This window comes from Bison bison, unplaced genomic scaffold (genome assembly GCF_000754665.1).
Source record: "Bison bison bison isolate TAMUID 2011002044 unplaced genomic scaffold, Bison_UMD1.0 scf7180017864309, whole genome shotgun sequence".
Taxonomy (NCBI): domain Eukaryota; kingdom Metazoa; phylum Chordata; class Mammalia; order Artiodactyla; family Bovidae; genus Bison; species Bison bison.
In genome coordinates this window covers 6,962,084-6,984,405 of record NW_011494881.1, presented here as the reverse complement: position 1 = coordinate 6,984,405, position 22,322 = coordinate 6,962,084, and the positions used below count along the sequence as shown (strand labels likewise).

Sequence of the window (22,322 nt, the reverse complement as noted above, 5' to 3'; positions counted from 1 at the left end):
GATGCAGCTGAGTGTAAATAAAAATACTGCTGTTAAATAAAGAGGCAAAAATGCCCCAGCAGTAGGTTGGCTATGATGAGAAGCTCTGTCAGATTAGAGCACAGAGTCTGAGAGCAAAGCAGGCACTGACACGGAAGGTGGGGTGCTGAATCTGAACCCCCATTCACAGACAGAGCAAACTCTGACAGTACCCAGACCACTGGTACAGATGACACTGTTGACTCACCATCATTGGGGGTTTCCTGAGTCTTTTATACATCTTCCCGTATCTCGCTAAACACCAACTGTAGGTGACTGGCTTGGGGTGTGGCCAGGTCCTTTGTGTCAAGAGGCTGGTCCTGGGGGACCAAACTTGCAACTGATCTGTAGGTTAACCAGCTTGTTTGGGGTAGAATTCCAATTGCTCCACAACTTACGCCTCCAGAAGCTGGCTAACTTCTCTGCTCCAGGGCCGGGGAATCCACTGTGAAGTGTTCGCTCTCTCCCTAGCCGTCCCCCAGATAGGCCCTCCTACTGCCTAACCTTTACCCTTTCTAATTGCCCTGATCTCATCCTAACCTCCATAGCTGTGTTTAAAGTCCACCTCTGGGGAACACACAGATTGAGCGTTCCAGGTAATCCCTTTTCCAGTCCTGCCTGGCATCTGGCTGGTGGGCTGTGTACCTGGACTTCCTGGGACACTGGCTGGGGGAGTTTGAGGAGGGACCTCAGCACCCACCTGGCTACAGGATGACGCGGGCCATCAGCTTCTTGATTTTGTGGCTCAGCCTGGCTGGTGGCCTGGCTCAGAGTGACACCAGCCCTGACGAAGAGGAATCCTATTCAGACTGGGGCCTTCGGCACATCCGGGGCAGCTTTGAATCTGTCAACAGCTACTTCGATTCCTTTATGGAACTGCTGGGAGGGAAAAATGGAGTCTGTCAGTACAGGTGCCGATACGGTGAGTGCACGGTTCCTCTTCCTGTGAGACTGACACTGGTGGACCTGTGAACAGCCTGAGCAGGGCCACAATCTGTCATGCACTTTTTCCCTGTTACCCACTTCTTAGAGGGTAGTTGCCAGATTCAGAAAATTAAAATGTAGAATGCCCAGTGAACTCTGAATTTCAAATAAACAACCAATATTTGGTAAAATATTTGAGATATTTGGAACATGCTTATAATGACAAATTACTGATTGTTTATTTGAAATATATATTTCACTGCACTTCCTGTGTTTTATCTGGCAAACCTACTCCAAGGAGTTTTGCAATACTTGTTCCCTGGGGCCATTTTAATGGGTTTGTTTTGAGGCAGATAGATACTTAGGAAAAGGTGGCAAGGGCAAGGAGGAAAATGAATAGGGGATGTCTTTGTGAGATGTTCCTAGGGCTGAAAACTGAAGCTGATCATTCAGGGAAAATTCTGCCAGAAAATTCTGAGCTTCCTCAGTCACTGTGTGCCTAGCTTGGAAATGGATTCTCCTCTCCCCCTAATCCAGTTCACACCTTCCTCCCAACTGTGTCAGTCTCTGATCACTTTGCCTAACCCATCCCACCCCCAACCCCACCCTGCACCAAGAGAGCTGTCTCTGCCCCAGTCAGCAATGGCAGGCCTTCCGTGAGCAGGATGGGCATCTGCCAGCCGCCTCTGCCCACAAGGGATCAGGCCCTGAGTGACCACACTGTCCCTCAGGCCTGGTCTTGGATGTGGAACTGAATGGGTAGGAGCACTACCTCATCTGAGTTGTAAAGAGGGTACATGGGAAGCTGGGTGCAGGCCCAGCTGCAAAACAGCAGACCCTGAGGCCCGTTCTTGCTCTCCCCTTACACTGGAATTCAGTGTAATGGGAGCAGAAAGTGGGGCCCTGGACCTTACAGCTGGGAGGCAAGGGGTAACTTCCAAAGAAAATGTTTTTGAAACCACACACAGTCTCCTAACAGCATCCATTTCATTGTTTAGTTTATCAAATGTTTCAGCGTGGGATTAAGAGATGAAAATGGTGATCGAGCCTAGCAGGCAAACACTTGAGAAATATCCTCTCTAGACACAACAGATAAAACTCAGCTTGGAGAGAGACTCAAAAAAGCCACATACTTACTGGACTCAGCCAATGTCTCGCACTCCTTTCTTAACCCTGAGCAGGGGCAATCTCTTCTTATAAACTGGAAAGTGACTAAGAGACTGTGGTTAACACTCCAGAACCAAAATTTGTACAGAATAGAAGCCTTAACCTCAGAGGGAGACAGTGAAAAAAGGAAGCTGCAGCATCTCTGTGAAGATTCCATAGAGTAAACCTGCGCTAGATAGGGCCCACCTGGACGGCTAGCCACGTCTTTATCCAAGGTGTGTTGGACGAATGCAGAGGTGCCTTGGCACAGGGACATGCTCACAGAGTTTGCATGGATGGGGCAGGAAAGGGTTAACTCCAGGTATTTAATAAACATAGGTGCTCCTTCCTAGAGGCAACACAAGACTTATTAAGTCTGTGGTTTAGCAAATAGATAACAGCAGGATTTTTTTCTTCTTCTTCTTTTCTCTTTCTTTAGAAAAACAAGACCCAAACCCTCTTGTCTAGTAAAATGGCATTAAAAGATTTCAGTAAAGTTTGGTTTCAAGTTTCCACCTGGGTCAGTCGATGCAGCAATCACTGGCGGGGGTTGGGTGGGGTGGGAATAGTCAACAGAGAGATTACAGGGTCGCAAGTAACTCCAGTTACTCTGCAAAACGGAACCTGTCCAAAGAGGGACCTGAAAACCACATAGGAAAGAGGGGGTTAAGCCTTGTTACCTTTGGAATGCAGAGAGCCAAGAACCTGAAGGCTGCACCCAAACAGTACAATCTTCTCAAGTTGATTGAGAACCAAGCAGGCCTTTGAACAAATAGCATCTAATAACTGACTGTTCTTTTACAGTTTGCTTTGTGACACATTTCTTGGGCAAAACACTTTCTTCAAAGCACTGGCTCCCAAACTTGCCTGTGCTGCAAATCCCCTTAAGGGCTTGTTTAAAAAGACTGCTTCACCCCCACCCCTCAAATACTGGTTGGGTAGCTCTGGGGCGGGGCCAGAAAATCTGCATTTCTAAGAGTTCCCAGGTGATCCTGCTGCTGCTAGGGTCCTGGGATCATACTTTGAGGGAGAAAAAAAAAAAACTGCTTTAAAAACTGCATTTTTTTCCAGAAGGAACAATTTAGCAACAGTTAGTCTACAAGAAAAACTGCCATTTCATAGGTGCTTATCACTACTTAAAACAGTGGTTCCTACCTCACTCAGCACTTAGAATCACCTGGGCGGCTTTAAAAAACCCGTGCTGCCCAAATCAATTAAAAGGGAACCTCCTTAGGTTGGACCCAGACATCATTATTTTTAATGTTTCCCAGGTGATTACAAATTGTGGCTACAGTAGACAACACTATTTAAGGGATCATTCTGGAAGCACTTCAGCTCATAGTTGTTCAGACAGGCAATTTGTGCTTGTATCCTGCTAGCTGTCAACACTATTTGCCACACTTCTTCCACCTACAGTTTGTTTTCATGTTAACACACAAAATCTTAATTTACCAAAGGATTGGGTTAAATATAGAGATCCATCACAAATCAAGAGCATACATGGTACATACACCTGGTTTAAGGAGTCTGCACTAATGGGAACACCCTCTCCCACCTCAGGGATTCTGACTCAGTAGGGCTGTTCTAGGGACAGCACAAATGGTCCTTGAACCAGGCTTTGATGGAAAATCAAGGGTTTGATCTGAGGGTGGGGGTGCAGGACGTCTCATTGCTAGTGACCTTGGACAAGTTACCTAACTTTCTCAACCTTTGTTTCCTCATGTTTATATCTAATGTTAATAATATCTATCTTGCTAGATGGTTATAAGAATTAAAGACACGGTATATAAAGAAGTAGTGCTGTTAGAAAGTGAAAGTCACTCGGTTGTGTCCAATTCTTTGTGACCCCCATGGACTGTAACAGCCCACCGGGCTCCTCTGTCCATGGGATTCTCCAGGCCAGAATACTGGAGTGGGTAGCCATTCCCTTCACCAGGGGATCTTCCCAACCCAGGGACTGTACCCCCGTCTCCTGCATTGCAGGCAGATTCTTTACATCTGAACCAAGCTACCAAATGGAGCATGGCAGGTACCAAACACATTTTATAAATGTTTGAGAAAGATAATCAACAAGTTAACTATGCAATCAGATTCTTCCGATTCTTTTTCAATACAAAATTAAAAAACACAGAAATCCCAGTGGCTGGAAAACACCCTCTCAGCTCCCGGAAGAAATCATGAAATGATGATTTAGACGTTCTGTGTCTTTATGAAGGTCTCTGGGGCAGAGTTTCTGTGTCTTGTATATCATGATTTAAGATATTCATGCACACTGTCACACTTGGATAAAAGGATAATTTTCTTCTTGGGTTAAGTTCTAGGAAAGCAGGTATCCTTAAACATCAGCGTTCTTATTTTCTAGAGAACTTTTCACCTGTTTGAAATTTTAGAGCAGAATTTTATGAACCTGTGAGTTTGTGTATTTTTCCAGGCAAAGAATTCACAGCCTTCATCAGATTCTTAGAGGATGTATAGCCCGAAAAAAGGAAAGAGCTACTGACTTAGAGGGCAAAGGTTGTTCTCAGGAAAAATGATGAACTGTCGAGGTTTGCCAGGATGGGGGGCCGGTGGTTCCTGGGACGAAGGACTTTAAATACTGAAACAGGGATTGTCCCAGACAGATCTCTGGGACAAGTCGCTCACTTGACCTCATACAGTAACTGAATCTGTTTTAGCGAATGGAATAGAGTTTACTGCTTCAGTTAAATTGCCACAGTTCTGTTTTGTCCCCTTGCTGTGTTCCTCATGCTGTGTTTGAGGGTTTCTGGCAGGAAGCAAAATGTGCACTTCAAATTCGGCACTCTGACCACTAGGTCGACCCCTAATGGAGCACAGAACTGCCTCCGCTGGAACCAGCTGCGTGGGGAGAAAGTACACACCCTCCCGTGTGGCTTAACCCTTGACCTGGGTGATAAAACCCAGACATTTTTACTGTGACAGGGAGAAAAACTGGTTGGGCCCAGAAGATAGTGGACCTGTCTGCTGGTAGAACTCTCATTTCATGCCTAACTCCCTTGTTTGTCTTTTCAGTGTTCTGTGGTGTTTCACTTTAGTCAGATGTTTTAAATTTCCACAAGTCTATCGGTACTTCCTTTATATCTTCTGCATTTTTTGTCTTGCTTAAAGGACCATCCTCACATCAAGATCGAAACAGTTTTTGGCTCGTTTTTCTGTGAAAGCATCTGCGGCTAATATACATAATGAATGAGTGTTGCGGTGTTCTGAAAATAATTTTTATGAGCACTAAAATTTTAATTTCAAGTTTAATACGTCACAAAATATTATCCTTGTTTTGACTTTTCCCCCAACCATTTAAAAATATAAAAATTATTTTTATCTGGCAGGTTATACAAGAACAGGCTGGACTTGGACCAGTGTTCGCTAAGCTGACCCAGATCAGGTGGTCAGCCTCTCACTCCTATAAGTAGCCAAAACCCAAAAATAAACCTAATTTGTGACATCGTGCATAACTGATGCCTAGACTCGAAACATCAAACTGAAAAGACGCAACACAACTCAAATCTGCTCCAACTGTAACATGAGGATCTGGGACATAATTTCTGTCTGGACTCAAACCATCACCTTTTTTCTTAGAATTTTTATTTCAAGCTTCATTCCTCAATAGACTTTCTGCAACTATCATGAAACATTAAATACAGTAAAAGTAACTGTCATCAACAGCAGGCCAGATAGGATGTGTCTATAATTGGTGACCCATTATCTTTCAAACTGGGAGTTTTATCTTCTGTGAGTTATTAAGTCCAAAAAAGGCAGAGGGTAACTCAGGAAACTGGACTGAGTCTGCTGCAAAAACCCTTGATCAGAAAAAGAGTTAAATTTCACCATCAAATTTAGACATTTGTTTGTTTACTGAAAACTTCCCCCTGATTTCTATAAACCTAGTATAAGTAGAACATTTGTAAAATAACAACCCAAAGAAGAAATAAAATCACCATAGTCTCACTTCCGAGAGATAATACACATTTAATTGTGTGATTATTTCCATATGTATAATTTGATTACTAGTATTATTTAATACACTTTACCCATTCCCCTCCTGCCAGTGCAACACACACACACGTTAGTAGAGTATCAATACTAAGTTATATTTCTCAAGGCCTTTGAAAAGTAATGGAAGAATCACTGGTGGGCTGGCAGACTCCATCAACGAGTACAGGACACTTTCATTACAAATAATAAGAAAGGTGAGTGGGAATTAAATATTAAAACAAATACATACACACTCAAGCTAGAATGAAATAAAGGGAAACCTTCAAGTTCCTGAAATGAAGAGGAAACACAAAACCAAAGTGGTAGCAGGAGCTTATGCTGCTGTGGTCCTTGGAGGCGTCAGTCTGGAACATTATATACAGATTCCATGGGCTGAGGAATATGCTTTAATGCTCATACAGAGAGAGGAGAAGAACTGTAAGATTTGGGAAGTTGGAATTGAACAGTTTGCACAAAGTTTAGAGCCTGGGAAACTGTCTAGTCTGTTTAAAAGGGATTTGAAGTAGCAAGGAAGCTTTCTATCCACCTGGGAGTGGGGCCTGGAGGAAGAATAAATACCCACTAAAAAATCACTACCTGAAGCATATTCTATGTACAGATGAGGAATCTGAATCTCTTCAGTTGGCCTGGTGTGAATATCCCAAGCTGAGACATTAACAAATACCTGTGTGTCTCAATTATCCTCAGTCTCCTGGAACCACAGCAAAAGCTACTAGGGACTACTCTACAGTATGTGACTCAGGGCACAGGAATTCTTTTAGAAAAACAAGCCCTTCTGAAAACAACTACATACCATTTGAAAAGATAATCCACCATGAGGGAGAGTCAGTGGACATTAAAAAATGAAAGGGCATCCCAAGGATTGGAGATAAAAAACCATAACATTTGAAATTATTAAAGATATGAAAGAAAGGATAGAAAATGTAATTATAAAATAAAGAAAATGGATATGTAGATTTGAAAGATTTAAATAGAACTCACAGAAATAAAAATTATAGTCATCGGAAGAAAACAATTCAGTGGATGGGATATATATCAGATAATCTAACAGCTAGTCAACCTACAGATAATTAGTAAAGTAGAAAATAAATTTGATGAAGCTAATAAAAATTCAGTACAGAGAGAAAAATAGGGAAAATATAAAAGAGAGAGTAAGATACAAGAAGGACAGGATCAAAAAGATTGACCATTCAGTAGAAAGAGTCCCAGAAGGAGAAATTATAAAGAATGAAGAAACTTAAAAATTCAGACAAGGGCTGTGAATTCTCCAGAGGTGAAAGACCCAAAGCCTTCAGATTGTTCCAGATACATAGACCACTTACAGATACACTCTAGTGAAATTGTGAGGATTGAAGAAATTGGAACTTTTGTATATTTCTGGTGGAAATACAAAATAGTACAGCTGCTGAAAAAAGCAGGCTGATAGTTCCTCAAAAAGTTAAACAGAATTACTATATGACCCAGAAATTCCACTCCTTAGCTATATATACACAAAAGAACTGAAAACAGATATTCAAACCAACACTTGTTATACAGTTGATCATAGCAGCACTATTCACAAATAGCCAAAAAAATGGAAACAAACACCATGTCTATTAATGGTGGATGAATAAACAAACTGTAGTAGATCCAGAGAATGGAATATTATTCATACATAGAAAGGAGTAAGTGCTGGTACATGCTACAACATGGATGAACATGAAAGATGGAGATTTTTCTAAAAATGGGTACTGGGTTTCTTTCTGGGATAATACAAATGTTCTAAAATTAGATTATGGTGATGGTCTAACAGCTAAAACCCACTGAATTACATTAAATGAGTGAATGTATAATATGTGAATTTTATTTCAATAAAGCTGTTGTAGAAAAATATGTAATGAAAAGAGATTCAAATCATAATGGCAACTGCAATAGTTAAGTATTGCTGAGAAACAAGTGACCCCCAAACTTAGCAGCTAAAATTAACAAACATTTATTGTATCACACAGGGTGAGGGATCTAGATGCTCTTCTGGGTAGTTCTGGCTCTGAGTTTCTAATAAGGGTTCTACTCACACTGCCTGTTGATACTACAGTCTCTGAAGATATGACCGAAGCTGGAGATCTCCTTCCAAACTCATGTGGCTGTTAGCAGGAGGCTTTAGTTCTTTGCCACATGGGCCTTTCCATGACAGAAGTTGTAGTCTTTTATAATGTAATTTTGGAAGCCACATACCTCCATTTCTGCCATATTCTGTTGGTCACACAGACCAACCATAGGACAGTACACACGGGTATAAATACACCAGGACAGGGATCACTGAGGGCTATCTTGAACCCTGTCTTATAAACATGTACCACAGTAACAAATACCCAAACAGACTATGGCAGAAACTGCTTATTGTCCCCATTTTTTCTACATTTATAAGCCCTCCTTCCAACTTCAAGCTGGGCTCATGGCTGCCTCCATTGAAAAAAAAAAAAACTTCATTTCCTAGCCCACTTTTGCAAGTAGGTGTTGCCATATGACAACTCTTTGTGACCCCACAGACTGTAGCCTACCAGGCTTCTCCATCCATGGGATTTTCCAGGCAAGAGTACTGGAGTGGGTTGCCATTTTCTTCTCCAGGGGATCTTCTCGACCCAGGGATTGAACCTGGGTCTCCCTCATTGTAGGCAGATGCTTTCACCATCTGAGCCAGGGAACTCCAAAGGGAAGTAAGAGGAAGTGATGTGTGTAACATTCTGGAATGGATTTATTAAAGAGAGGGGCTCTGACCTTTTTACCTCCTTCTTCCATTCTGCTATTTGTAATATGGATGTGTTGGCTGAAGCGCCATCTTGGATCATGAGACCCAGGGCTACATTCCAGGGCTAGTAGAGCAGAAGATTAGAAGTAGCCTCGGTTCCAGAAAAGGGCAGACATCATTCCAGCCTTCTGAGCCTTAATTTTTAGATCCTGATATTCTTAAAATATTCTGTTTAAGCATCTGAATAATATAGTTTGTGGGAGATATAATAAACATATGGAGTAAATTATAACACTCTATTGAAAGATATAAAGAAAGATCTAAGTAAATGGAAAGCTATATTAGGCTCATGTCTGGAAATTTAGAATATTCTAAGAAATTCAGTTGTCTCCAAATTAATCTGTAAGTTCAATGTATTTTCAGTAAAAATCCTGATGATGTCTCTTGTAGAGTGTAATAAGTGGACTCTCAAATTCGTATGCAAGAGTAAATGTCCAAGAGTAATCAGACAATTTTTAAGAATAAAAGGAGGGAGGGCTTTAAAGCATAGACTTAGCGTCTAAAACATAAAACAGAAAGATGGGGTATAAAGAGACTTCAACTATAACATTTAATTAAGCATAAAAAATATTTATAGCAAGTTTGGCAACATTGACGTGCATTTTCTCTGTGTAGTGGGTACATAGGTATTTGTTTCTCTGACTTTAGTTTTGAAATAGTTCATAATACAAAATAGTTAAGAATAAAATACCTGATAGGAGAAAATTATAGAAGAGAAAGAAGAAATGCCCTGTGTCTCACTTGGAGGATTAATTCTTGGCTTATTTCCTCTGTCTTTTGCTATGTCTTGCATCTCCTATAAGATGCAGAGGAATGAGGGGAAAGAGCATGGGTTTCGGAGATAAATAGGAAAGCTGGATTTATATCCCAATTCCTCCCACTTTCTATATGACTCAGGCAAGTCACTAAATCTCTTAGTCCCATATTTCTTATCTGGATAATGGCATAGAAATACTCACTGCAGAGGACTGTTCTGAGGTCATCTAAGGTCAAGGTTATCTTTATCTATAATGACTACCCTTGATACACTGACAAGGCTTCTCTGTATGTATTTGCAAGACTATAAAATAACCCAAAAGCCATGGAGGAGAAACCAAGCGATCCACAGCTTTTCAGATAGTTTTGCCTTAGTTCTATGACACAAACAACTACAATGTTGTATAGGCATGTTTTCTCTGTATTTTGGTAAATAATGCTTTGCCTACATTTACGGAATCTTGCAAAATTTCCTTCAAGTTATTCTAAAAATGTTTGTGGTATTATTTTAATTCCGATCCCTTAAGTGTATGATCAGGCGGTGGTCTTTGTGCATAGTATGTGGTCTTACAGTGGATAGAAGAATGAGAGGCCTCAAGTTTTAGTTTGGTTTTGCCATGGTGACCTTGAAGATAAGGTCACCCATGTAAGAAATGTTAGAATTGTTAGTAAATAAATGCTCATAAAACTCTTCAAGATTGGGAGAAAAATGCCAGTCTGGTCTGGAGATGATTATCGTTTTATGATATCATCACCGTCATCACCACCTAATTTAAGTCGGTGATGAGCTGTGACTTTTAAAGGAAAAGTTGAATATACTTTTAGACAATATTTATTTGATGAATGTTTCCAAATGCTTCATTTCTAAACACTTCTTCCTGCTTCTTTCCTCTCTTTCCCCTGCTAGGAAAGGCACCAATGCCCAGACCTGGCTACAAGCCTCAGGAGCCCAATGGCTGCAGCTCCTATTTCCTGGGTCTGAAGGTACCAGAAAGAGTATGTACACCACCATTGTTTTCTTAGTTGACTGGTTTTGACTAAGACTAATCTAAGAGGTCCCTCTGATGGAATTCATCACTTATGGAATATGGTTGAGCAATATAACTAGTATTTTAAACTGGATACAGAGAAAAGGAGATAGTTTTCAAAGAAAGCATCTGATTTCCTTTTCTCAGATGCAGCTGTCCCTCAGATTAGCCATTGGGTAGTGAACTTTGAAGTCACCAGTGCAAACATCAGCTGAGCCTTAGCGAACCAAGCATAACTTAATTTGAAATATATCAGACAAGTGTGACTTCTTTAAATTGGTGAGACTTTCTAGAGATGTACTGGAGCAAGCTGGTACTGACCAGTGAGGGCTGATTGCTGTATCCTCAGGACTTTTGCAAGTGGCTGACTTCATGTCTGAACTGTTAAATCAATTATGTTTGGAGTATTAGCATCATAGAAATCTACAGACACACACACACATATCGTCCCCTGCCAACCAGCTGCCGGCTAAAACATTTTTCATTTTGCAACTGACTATTTCTCAAACTATCACACACACACAGAAGTCGCTCAATCGTGTCCGACTCTTTGCGACCCATGGATTGTAGCCCACCAGGCTCCTCGGTCCATGGGATTTTCCAGGCATGAATACTGGAGTGGGTTGCCATTTCCTTCTCTCAAACTATCAGCTTCCTCTAAAAACAAGTAATTATTTAAAGACCTCTCAGAAACCCTTTTACATTTTTCACTTTAGAAAAGAAGCTTCATGTAAAAAATTGGTAGAAGGATTTCATATCTTGTTTTGGATTCTAAGCTGGTCCTACTCTTGTGTGTTCTTGCCCCGAGTGTTCACAGTTATCAGAACCAGTGTGTTTTCCTTTGTGGAAGCTCTCAATGACCTTTTATATATTCCACAGACACAGAGTCTGCCTGGTTGATCGTGTGGATTTAATCTGCTGCTTGTACAGCTGGTGGGAAGGTTTTGGGTCTTCTTCCTTAGCCACACTGCCTCTGGGTTTCAATTGTGGTTTGATTTCCACCTCTGCATGTGGGTCATCCACTGGGGTTTGCTCCTGAGGCTGCCCTGGAGGACTTGGGTCTGCCCCTGTGAGGGCCAGGTGTGGAGGTGGTGCAGCTGGTTGGGTTGCAGGGGTTCTGGCAGCTCCAGGTCCTCAGGGGAGTTGGAGGCTAGGGCAGCAGGAAATATAGTGCTCCAGAAGGGTATGGCAACCAATATTCTTGGCTGGAGATCCCCCTCCCTGACAGAGAAGCCTGGCAGGCCACAGTCTACAGGGTCGCAAAGAGTCAGACACAACCAAAGTGACCCTGTGCGCACAGACGCAAGACTCTTTTTGCCTGCGGCAGCTCTGCCCCACTGACAGTTGAGGATGAAAGTGGTGCAGCTGCTTGGCTTGTGGGGACCCTGGCGGCGCCAAGTGTGCAAGGACACGGACTGCCTCCGCTGCAGGAGTTGAGGCCCTATCAGAATCTTTTTTCGAGCCTCTTGTTGCTGGCATCAGAAGGCCTCTTTGGCCAGACTTTCTCCGTAGCACTGCCTGTTCAGGGACTTAGAGGGCTCCCTTGCCTGGGGTCCTTCTCTGTTGTGCGGTGCATCAGGCACATAGAGGGGCATCCCTGGCTGGGGTCCTACTCTGTAGTTCTGTGCATCAGTCACTTAAAGGAGCACCCTGGGTGGGGTCCTACTCTGTAGTTCAGTGCATCAAGCGTTTGATGGGCCAGCCTCTTTGTTCAGCTACCGATGCTGGTGTGTGGGGAGAAGCTATGGTGATGGCGCCACCCCCTCCGCATGACTCAGCAGTATCGCCTTGCTTCCATGGCTGCCTGGCTTTCCTCCACAGGCATTCCCAGCACAGTCTCCTTCCTCACATCCGCCCCCCACCCGCTACCCTCATCTGTCTCTCCGAGGTCAACAGCGGCCCTCGCCTGGTATTGCTCCACAATCTCTAAACTCCAGCTCCCAGCTGTTACGCCTTCCAGGGTACCAGCATCCCTGTCTGTGGTATGTACGGCTGCCGCAAGGACTGTCTGATTCTCATCCCCTGTAGGCTGCCACAGATCAGTTGTTTCACTCTAAGCCTTAAATGTTTCTCCTATGACTCAGGCAATTGCCCTGATGTGGGGATTGGATCCCTGCTTCAGTTCCCCCATTGGCCAAGGGCAGGTCAGTCCTACCAACTTTTCCCCCTAGTTCCTTCGTCCTACGGATTTTTGCGTGGTTCTATATATTCTTTTCCACTGGTCAGGTACTCCTGTCTGCTCTCAGCTGGTGTTCTGCATGCATCTCTGTGTCTGAAGGTGTGTTCCTGATGTAATCGTGGAGAGAGATGTACTCCACGTCCACCTACTCCTTCACCATCTCGTTCTCCTCTGATTACTTCTCTTTAATCACTTATTGTACCATGTGCCTTCCCTCTTCAAGTGCATGCAAGCTAAGTTGCTTCCGTCATGTCTGATTCTTTGTGACACTATGGACTGTAGCCCACCAGGCTTCTCTGTTTATGGGATTCTCCAGGCAAGAATACACGAATGGGTTGCCATGACCTCTTCCAAGGGATCTTCCCAACCCAGGGATGGAACCTACATCTTTTATGTCTCTGGCATTGGCGGGCAGGTTCTTTACCATTATGCCATCTGGGAAGCCCAATCAAATCTAACTTGTTACTTTGGAAGTCAAGGCCAGCTATCAACTTGTCTTTCTCCCTAATTAAAAAGTACATATAATAAAAAATATATATCACACTGATAAGACCCTTGAATGACTAAACTAACTGGTTGACTTGCTTATGTATGATTTGCTTATTACTTCCTTTCTTTACTTGTTATATCTTAAGTCTACCATCATCTAATAATCCTCTACAAAAGTTCCCATTTGATATCTCTGTGTGTGGAAGTCTATGAACTTAGTTTATGACAGATTTATAATTGCTTATAGGACACTTTATAAATGTATATGTGTATACATATGTTAGATGTTGTTTGATCGTAGTCCCCTTGTAGTCAGGAACTGTGTTCTATACCCTACTCTGTTCCCCAACACATTACAAACAGATACACACACTTAAAACAGCGCTGCATGGAATGGGTCCCTGCAAAATCCTGGTGACCTCTTTGTAAACTAAGGCTTAACTTTTCATACTTCTGAGCCTTGGAATCTTTGGTTAAAAAAAAAAATCTCACAAAGTAAAGGTTTTAGTTGAATTTGAAAGTATTGAAGCTCTGCCCTCTTGCACTCACTTTCTGATTTTCTATTTTTAGCTCCCTAATGGCCTGTGAATTTGAAAACTACTAAAATCTAAAAGAAAAAGTAGAAAAAGGGGCCATTCAAAGTTATTAAACTTATGACTAGATCATGATCAAAACTTAGCATGCTGTGACTGTGTACTTGATGTATTCTTTCCAGTCATCTGGTGCTTCTGATCTGAATCTGTAACAGGAATTTGAGAACAAGGTAGGGAAGGTTGCCTAAGGTCCTTGGTCTAAACGTGGCATTTTCTTCCTTCTCTTTTCTTCCTTCACTTTTCTCCAGATGGACTTGGGCATTCCAGCAATGACCAAGTGCTGCAACCAGCTGGACGTCTGTTACGACACTTGTGGTGCCAACAAGTATCGCTGTGATGCAAAATTCCGATGGTGTCTCCACTCTATCTGCTCTGACCTTAAACGGAGTTTGGGCTTTGTCTCCAATGTGGAAGGTAGGTATCTTAAGTGCATTGACCTGTGAGCGGAGAGTTTGGTGCCTATTTTCACACAGAAATGTAATCAGAGCCCCTTTACTCAAAGAGACCATCAGAGTTCACTGATCTTTCTTTATAGAACTCTGTGACCAACGAAGCAAGGGGGAAGGGAGACTCTGGGCAATCCTTCACTAAAGTTCTTGCTGTCCTGCCCAGGAGCTGCTGGCGCCACTCCTGATGGACAGGGCCACACCAAAGCCTTCCCAGAAGATAAAAATCTATCCTCTAAGACCAGAGCAAGAGTAGCCCAACTGGCTTTCATTATCCATTCCACTGTTAAATAATTTTCCATATCAGGAATTATTCTGTATAGGTCTATGGGGTTGGGTTGAAGCTTTTTTTTGTTGTTGTTCTCAGTAAGAGAAAGAATTTTTAAAAACCTATCTTCTTCTTGTGTAAAGTTCTCTATATCCTTGAGGATAATTATTTTAAAACGACTGCTTAGCTGCCTAACTTCTAGCAGTGATTCTATAATTTCTTTTTCCTAATTTATCTTAGGAAAATTGTAATTCTTTAGTTTCTGAAGCCTGAACAATATATCCAAGTTATTACTGTTACATACTTTTAGATGGTAAAGTTTGAAATTCAGGCTTATGAAGAGCTGACTTTATGCTACTGGGAAAGTCAGCCGCAGGAAGAATCTTGGCTCCTGTTATAGACCAATGTCTAGAATGTTGTTCTAATGTGCATAGACTTGAAAATATGAATAATTAATGAGGCTCTGTAAATGGGAGTATCCTTCTATCTGAACCTATAAAAGGTGAAAAATGCCTTCTGCTAATCTAGGGTCAGGTCAAGTTACTCCCCACAATAAATTTTAGAACAATTTCATCACTCCACAAAGAAATCCCAGAGCCATTAGCAGTCTCACCACAATGTTCCCCTGTCTAGTGCTAGGCAACCATTAGTCTTCTGTCTCTATAAATTTGCTATTCTAGACAATTCATATAAATGGAATTACAAATATGTGGTCTTCTGTGACTGGATTCTTTCATTTGGTAAGGTTTATCCATATTGTAGTGTGCATCAGTATTTCATTCCTTTTTAATTGCTGAATAATATTCCATTATATGGATAAAACAAGTTTTTTTTTTTTTTTTTCATCAATTGATGGACATTTGCATTGTCTCCACTTTGGACTATTATGAATAATTCTGGTATGAACATTTATTTACAAGTATTTGTGGAAACATGTTTTCAATTGTCTTGGATATATATCTAGGAGGGGAATTTCTAGGTTATTTGGTAAGTTTGTGACAAATTGATTTCCAAAATAGCTACCCCATTTCACATTCCCACCAGCAATATATTAAGGCTCCAATTTCTCCACATCCTTGCCAACACCTGTTATTACCTGTCTATTTTATTATAGACCCTATTGGGTGTGAAGTTATATCTCATTGTGGTTTTGATTTACATTTCCCTGTGGGCTAATGATATTGAGCATCTTTTCATGTGCTTATTAGCCATTAAATAATTGCTTTGGAGAAATGTCTATTCATTTGCCCCCCTTAAAATTGGGCTCTCTTTTTATTACTGAGTCATAAGACTTTTTTATATATTCTGGATGTAAATCTTTTAACAGATGTATGACTTGCAAATGCTTTCTCTCATTTTATGGGTTGACTTTTAACTTTCCTGATGATATAATTTGTAGTGCAGAAGTTTTACATTTTGCTTAAGTCCGTTTTTATCTTTTAAATTTCTTGATGTCTTTCTTGATGTCTTTTGATGTCATATGTAAAAGGGCTTTGCTGAACTCAAAGTCACTATGTTTTCTTCTAAAAGTTTTGTTTTCGCTCATATATTTAGATCTATGATCCATTTTAGTTAATTTTTCTGTATGGTGCAAGAAAGAGATCCAGCTTCCTTCTTTTGTATATAGATATACACCATTTGTTAAATAAAAGACTATTCTTTTCCACCACTTGTTCCTGCACCATTTGTTGAAAGAGACTATTCTTTCCCTCATGAAATTGTTTTTGTACCCCTGTCAAAAAAATCAGTTTGTCATAATTGCAGTGTTTATTTCGAGACTTTCGATTCAATTCTATTCTATTGATCTATGCCAGTCCCACACTGTTTTTATTACTGTAATTGTGTAGTAAAATCTGAAATCAAGAAGTGTCCTTCAACCTTGTCTTTTTCAAGATTTTTTCAGATATTCTGTATCTCTTTCATTTCCACATGAATTTTAGGTTCAATTTGTCAATTAGGTGAAATTTTTTTTTTAATTTTATTTTATTTTTAAACTTTACATAATTGTATTAGTTTTGCCAAATATCAAAATGAATCCACCACAGGTATACATGTGCTCCCCATCCTGAACCCTCCTCCCTCCTCCCTCCCCATACCATCCCTCTGGGTCATCCCAGTGCACTAGCTCCAAGCATCCAGTATCGTACATTGAACCTGGACTGGCATCTCGTTTCATACATGATATTTTACATGTTTCAATGCCATTCTCCCAAATCTTCCCACCCTCTCCCTCTCCCACAGAGTCCATAAGACTGTTCCATACATCAGCGTCACTTTTGCTGTCTCATACACAGGGTTATTGTTACCATCTTTCTAAATTCCATATATATGTGTTAGTATACTGTATTGGTGTTTTTCCTTCTGGCTTACTTCACTCTGTATAATAGGCTCCAGTTTCATCCACCTCATTAGAACTGATTCAAATGTATTCTTTTTAATGGCTGAGTAATACTCCATTGTGTATATGTACCATAGCTTTCTTATCCATTCATCTGCTGATGGACATCTAGGTTGATTTCATGTCCTGGCTATTATAAACAGTGCTGCGATGAATATTGGGGTACACGTGTCTTTTCCCTTCTGGTTTCCTCAGTGTGTATGCCCAGCAGTGGGATTGCTGGATCATAAGGCAGTTCTATTTCCAGTTTTTTAAGGAATCTCCACACTGTTCTCCATAGTGGCTGTACTAGTTTGCATTCCCACCAACAGTGTAAGAGGGTTCCCTTTCCTCCACACCCTCTCCAACATTTATTATTTGTAGACTTTTGGATCGCAGCCATTCTGACTGGTGTGAAATGGTACCTCATAGTGGTCTTGATTTGCATTTCTCTGATAATGAGTGATGTTGAGCATCTTTTCATGTGTTTGTTAGCCATCTGTATGTCTTCTTTGGAGAAATGTCTATTTAGTTCTTTGGCCCATTTTTTGATTGGGTCATTTATTTTTCTGGAGTTGAGCTAGAGGAGTTGCTTGTATATTTTTGAGATTAGTTGTTTGTCAGTTGCTTCATTTGCTATTATTTTCTCCCATTCTGAAGGCTGTCTTTTCACCTTGCTGATAGTTTCCTTTGATGTGCAGAAGCTTTTAAGGTTAATTAGGTCCTAGGTGAAATTTTGATAAGACTTTTCTTGGCTCTGTAGATCCATTTGAGGAATATTGCCATCTTTTTTTTTTTTATTGCCATCTTAAAATTATGGTTTCTGACCACTGAACATGGATGTATTTCCACTTATTTGGGTCTATTTTAATTTTTTAAAAAACTTTTTATTTTATTTTGGAGTATTATTAACAATGTTGTGCTAGTTTCAAGTGTACAACAAAGTGATTCAGTTATACATATACATTTATCTTTCTTTTCAAATTATTTTCCCAATCAGGTTGTTACAAAATATTGAGCAGAATTCCCTGTTGGTACCTGAGTTGGTTATCCATTTTAAATATGGCAGTGTGGACATGTCAATCCCAAGCTCCCTAACTATCCCTCCTAGCAGTTCTATTAATAAGAGGAAAGTTCATAGCAATAAATTTCAACATCAAGAAATAAGAAAGATCTCACATCAACAACCTAACTTTACACCCCAAAGAACTCGTAAGAGAAAAGCAAATGAAGTCCAAAGATTGTAGAAGGAAGGAAGAAAGATCAGAGTGGAAATAAATGAAATGAAGACTAAAAGGACAACAGAAAAGGTCAATTAAACTAGGAGGTTTTCTTTAAAAAGACAAAACAGACAAAACTTTAGCTACATTTGCCAAGAAAAAAAAAAAGATGAAAATAAAATCAGAAATAAAAGAGAAAACATTAAAACTAATATCACAGAAATATAAAGGACCATGAGAATCTACTATGAAAAATTATACACAAACAAGTTAGACAACCTAGAAGAAACAGATGAATTCCTCAAAACAAACAATCTATCAGGAATGAATCATGGGGAAATAGAAAAATTTGAACAGAACTGTTACTAGTAAGGAGAATGAATCAGTAATCAAAAATCTCCCAACAAACAAAAAATTTAGGATCAGATGGTTTCACTTTTTTTTAAAAGGTGGAAAATTTCTATACATGTTAATTTAATTAGAGATAAATTTTATATGAAGTTAACAAAAACATAAAATTTCAAAAAAATTATTAATAAGCATTATTTCTTAAGTCATTGAAATTTATAAAAAATATTATTAAAAGACATGAAAAAACTTGCATTGTTATTTTGAAATTGATGCTACAAATTTAGCCAAGAACATTATTCTCTACCATTTCTTTTCTCATCTCTGATTTCTGTTGTTGTATCTGTTCCATGTGATACAGAAAGTGTCTAACCCAAAAGATCTGGGTTATTAAAACTCTGCACATGCCCAAGAAATGGCTATTTTCTAGACATGCTAGCTGATGACTAGCCCTTCATCAGCTCTGAGGAAGTGAACTCTTAGAAAATTCTGACTGATGAGATGTTTTAGATGCCCAAGATCTTGAGCCACACTATACCAGTTAGTCTAGATGGCTTATACAATCATGTATTTTATGGTGAATAACCTGCTTTCCTTCTGGGGGTCTGGGAGTACCAGTGACTGAAATCAGTCACATAAGAACCATATGCCTATGTAACTGATGCCCAATAAAATCCCTGGACTCTAGATTCAGGTGAGGTTCCTGTTTGGATAGCTTCACTTTTAAAGTGGCTTCAACATTCAAAGAAAAATTAATCAGCTATTTAAGCGGCTTCAACATTTAAGGAAGAATTAATACCAATCCTTCTCTCTGTCTATGGGATACTCCAGGCAAGAATACTAGAGTGGGTAGCCATTCACTTCTCCCGGGAATCTTTCCAACCCAAGGATTGAACCTGGGTCTCTCTCATTGCAGGCAGATTCTTTACCATCCAAGCCATCAGGGAAGCCCCCTCAGTCTTTCAAAAAGTTGAAGACAGGACTTCCCTGGTGGTTCAGTGGTTAAGACTCTGTGCTCCCAATGCAGGGAGCCCAGGTTTGATTCCTGGTCAAGGTAACTAGACTCCACATGCTCCAACTAAGAGCCCATAAGCTGCAACTAAAGATCCTGGATGTGGCAGTGAAGACTCTGCAAGCTGCAACTAAGACTGGGAACAGTCAAACTGAAAAAAAAAAAAGATTGAAGAGGAGGGAAAACTTCCAAACAAGTCTTATGAGGCCAGCCTTACCTATGCCAAAACCAGATAAGAACACCATACACACACACACAAATTTAAAGGCCAGTATCCCTGATGAGTACAGATGCACAAATCTTTCACAAAATATTAGTAACTAGGTAATAAATAACTAGGTTATTTATCCCACACTTGAATAGGGAAAGCTATATGAAACATAGCAATGTTATTTGAGTCCTCTGGAAAAAAAATGTAATTTTCCATGGAGTGAGCATAGTGATGTGGGAGATTCTGATTGCTAGTCATGGTTTTGACCTGGAGGCCCCATAAAAGGAGAGCATCTCAAAGTGTGTTCTGCTTTATTAGATTGGCTAGAAGCTTCTTTGAAAAAGCTTCTCATAAATCTTTTTTTTTTCCTTTTAATTCTGTATTTGGGTCACTGCTTCTAACTTTCCTCTGGGTATCATGTTATCCTTGGAAATACACTGCCTCTTCAAAATTACTTAAACTACTACTTGCAGTAGTCTTGTATATTAACCCTTATATTTCTCTTAATCTTTTTCAAGTAGCCTGTGATTCCCTGGCTGATACTGTGTTCAACACTGTGTGGACTTTGGGCTGCCGGCCCTTTATGAACAGTCAGCGGGCAGCCTGCATCTGTGCAGAAGAGGAGAAAGAAGAGTTGTGAGGAAGAGGTGATTCCTTCCCCATTTTGAGTGACGCCACTCAAAGCTGTCGGTCTGGGAGATGCTAGTATGGCAGATGTACCTCATCCTTTTTCCCAAAAGTTTGGATACCACAAAGCACAGAAAGGAACACTATTTTACAGCTGAAAGTGAGTCTTGACCTTTGAAAAGGAGGATTGGAAAAAAGACACAGAGTGATTTGAAAACTACTCTTCACTTTAACACCAATCTCCCCAGCCAGGACATATTTGCCTGGAAATTCAGTGCTTACTTTGAAGACTAAAATAAAGACTAAAATACTGGAATTCTTGGAATTGATAATTATATTAATAAGTGAAATTTTGGAGAGTCCAACCATTCGAGAGGCAATGACTTTCCTCTGGTCCATGTTTCAGTTGCTAATAAGCATCTCACATATTATATAGATTTTAGAAAATTTGAAAAGAGATGAATGAATTCCACTATCACCAACGAGCTTCCATTTCACTTAGAAGAGAACAGAACCCAACCTGGTAAGTTCCTCCAGCGACAACAATTATAATCACTGGTGCTGAAGAGTTAAGAACAAGACAAGGTCAGAGACTTACTTGATTAAAGCCTGTGGAGGTGCAGGTCAGACAGAGTGGGGTCTCTGGGGTTCCATTTTTTTCCTTCATTGAACTAGTCCTGTTGAAATTCCCAATTACTAAGTGGTGTTAGTGTCATGTTAAGATCTGAGAAGCATTTGGTAAAAACTGCTACTGAAGACAGCTAGGAAAAGTCCGTAGAAACTGAAGGGAGCGAGACAGTCCTGATTGCAGATTAGAATCACTTGATGAGTATTAAAAACACTGGTTCTCAGCACCGATTGTAGATTAGAATCACCTGAGGAGTATTAAAACCCTAAAGAACCTCTGGGGGCTGGTGCCTACATATTGGTATTCTAGAAACACTCCCCAATGACTCTGATGCACTGTGAGGCCTGAGGACCACTGAAGTCAGGGACTGACAAAGATCTGGGCCATATCAGGCTTAGCGCCTGTTTGGGTAAAGTTCCAGCTGTTCCTGTGCTAGGACAGCCGAGCTGAGTAGTTGTGGCAGGGCCTGTATGAGCCAGGAAGCCTAAACTAGTTACCTTCAGCCCTTTACAGAAAAAGTTTGCCAACCCCTGATTTAGATTGTTTTCTCCTTTTTCTTCCTTTTGTTAATGTTACTGGTTCCAATACAAATTGTTGGTTGCAGCCTTTTCTAAAAGGAAAAGTTAGAAAAACTGCTTTCTGATCTTCTGTAAAGCCATAAAATGAACGGGCATATTTAGCAAGTGGATTTAACTGCAGATAACATTTATCTCTGTGGTTTAGGATATTTACTTCAATAAAACTTATTAAGCACCTACAAAATAGAGTATGGTGTAGCTTTATAGCTTTTTCTGTTGTCAGTCTGAGGGCACAGAATGCCAAATAACAGGGCATATGTTACCATATTTTAATTTTGTCTACTGTTCAGTCACTGAACCACTTAAATGCATGTTAATGAATTATTAACATTTATTAATTGAAAATAGTTTACTTAAGACAACATAAAAACCCCAGAGGAAAATATTATGCAGGAGAAAATCCAAATAGTTTATTTTTAGTACATACTTACAGTGATAGACTTCCAAATCCCCTATAACTATTTTGTATTTGAATGGAAATTTTAGGGTATAATTATTATTTACATATTTAAGGAGTCAGTGTGTATTTAAGCCATAATTTCAAGCCACTATTTCATTTTTTAAATTCCTAATTTGGAATAATATACCCAACTTCTGATTTTAGTGGTGGTGCTACCGTGTCCTACTCTAGGTGTTTTATTGCAGGAAAGAAATGGGGGAGCATGGGGGTGAGCT

General features: G+C 40.2%; 1 protein-coding gene across 2 annotated transcripts; it reads left to right on the top strand.

Moving 5' to 3' along the window:
• Positions 1-547: 547 nt before the first annotated feature.
• Positions 548-20,757, top strand: PLA2G12B (phospholipase A2, group XIIB). 2 transcript variants are annotated; one of them, XM_010852267.1, is made up of 4 exons: positions 548-940; positions 10,551-10,639; positions 14,181-14,346; positions 20,336-20,757. In XM_010852267.1, exons 1-4 carry the CDS (start codon positions 730-732, stop codon positions 20,452-20,454), a joined length of 585 nt encoding a protein of 194 aa, XP_010850569.1. In that variant the 5' UTR covers positions 548-729; the 3' UTR covers positions 20,455-20,757. The 2 variants fall into 2 exon arrangements, with proteins under 2 accessions (XP_010850569.1, XP_010850568.1); XM_010852266.1 differs by having other exon boundaries at positions 20,333-20,757.
• Positions 20,758-22,322: the final 1,565 nt, after the last annotated feature.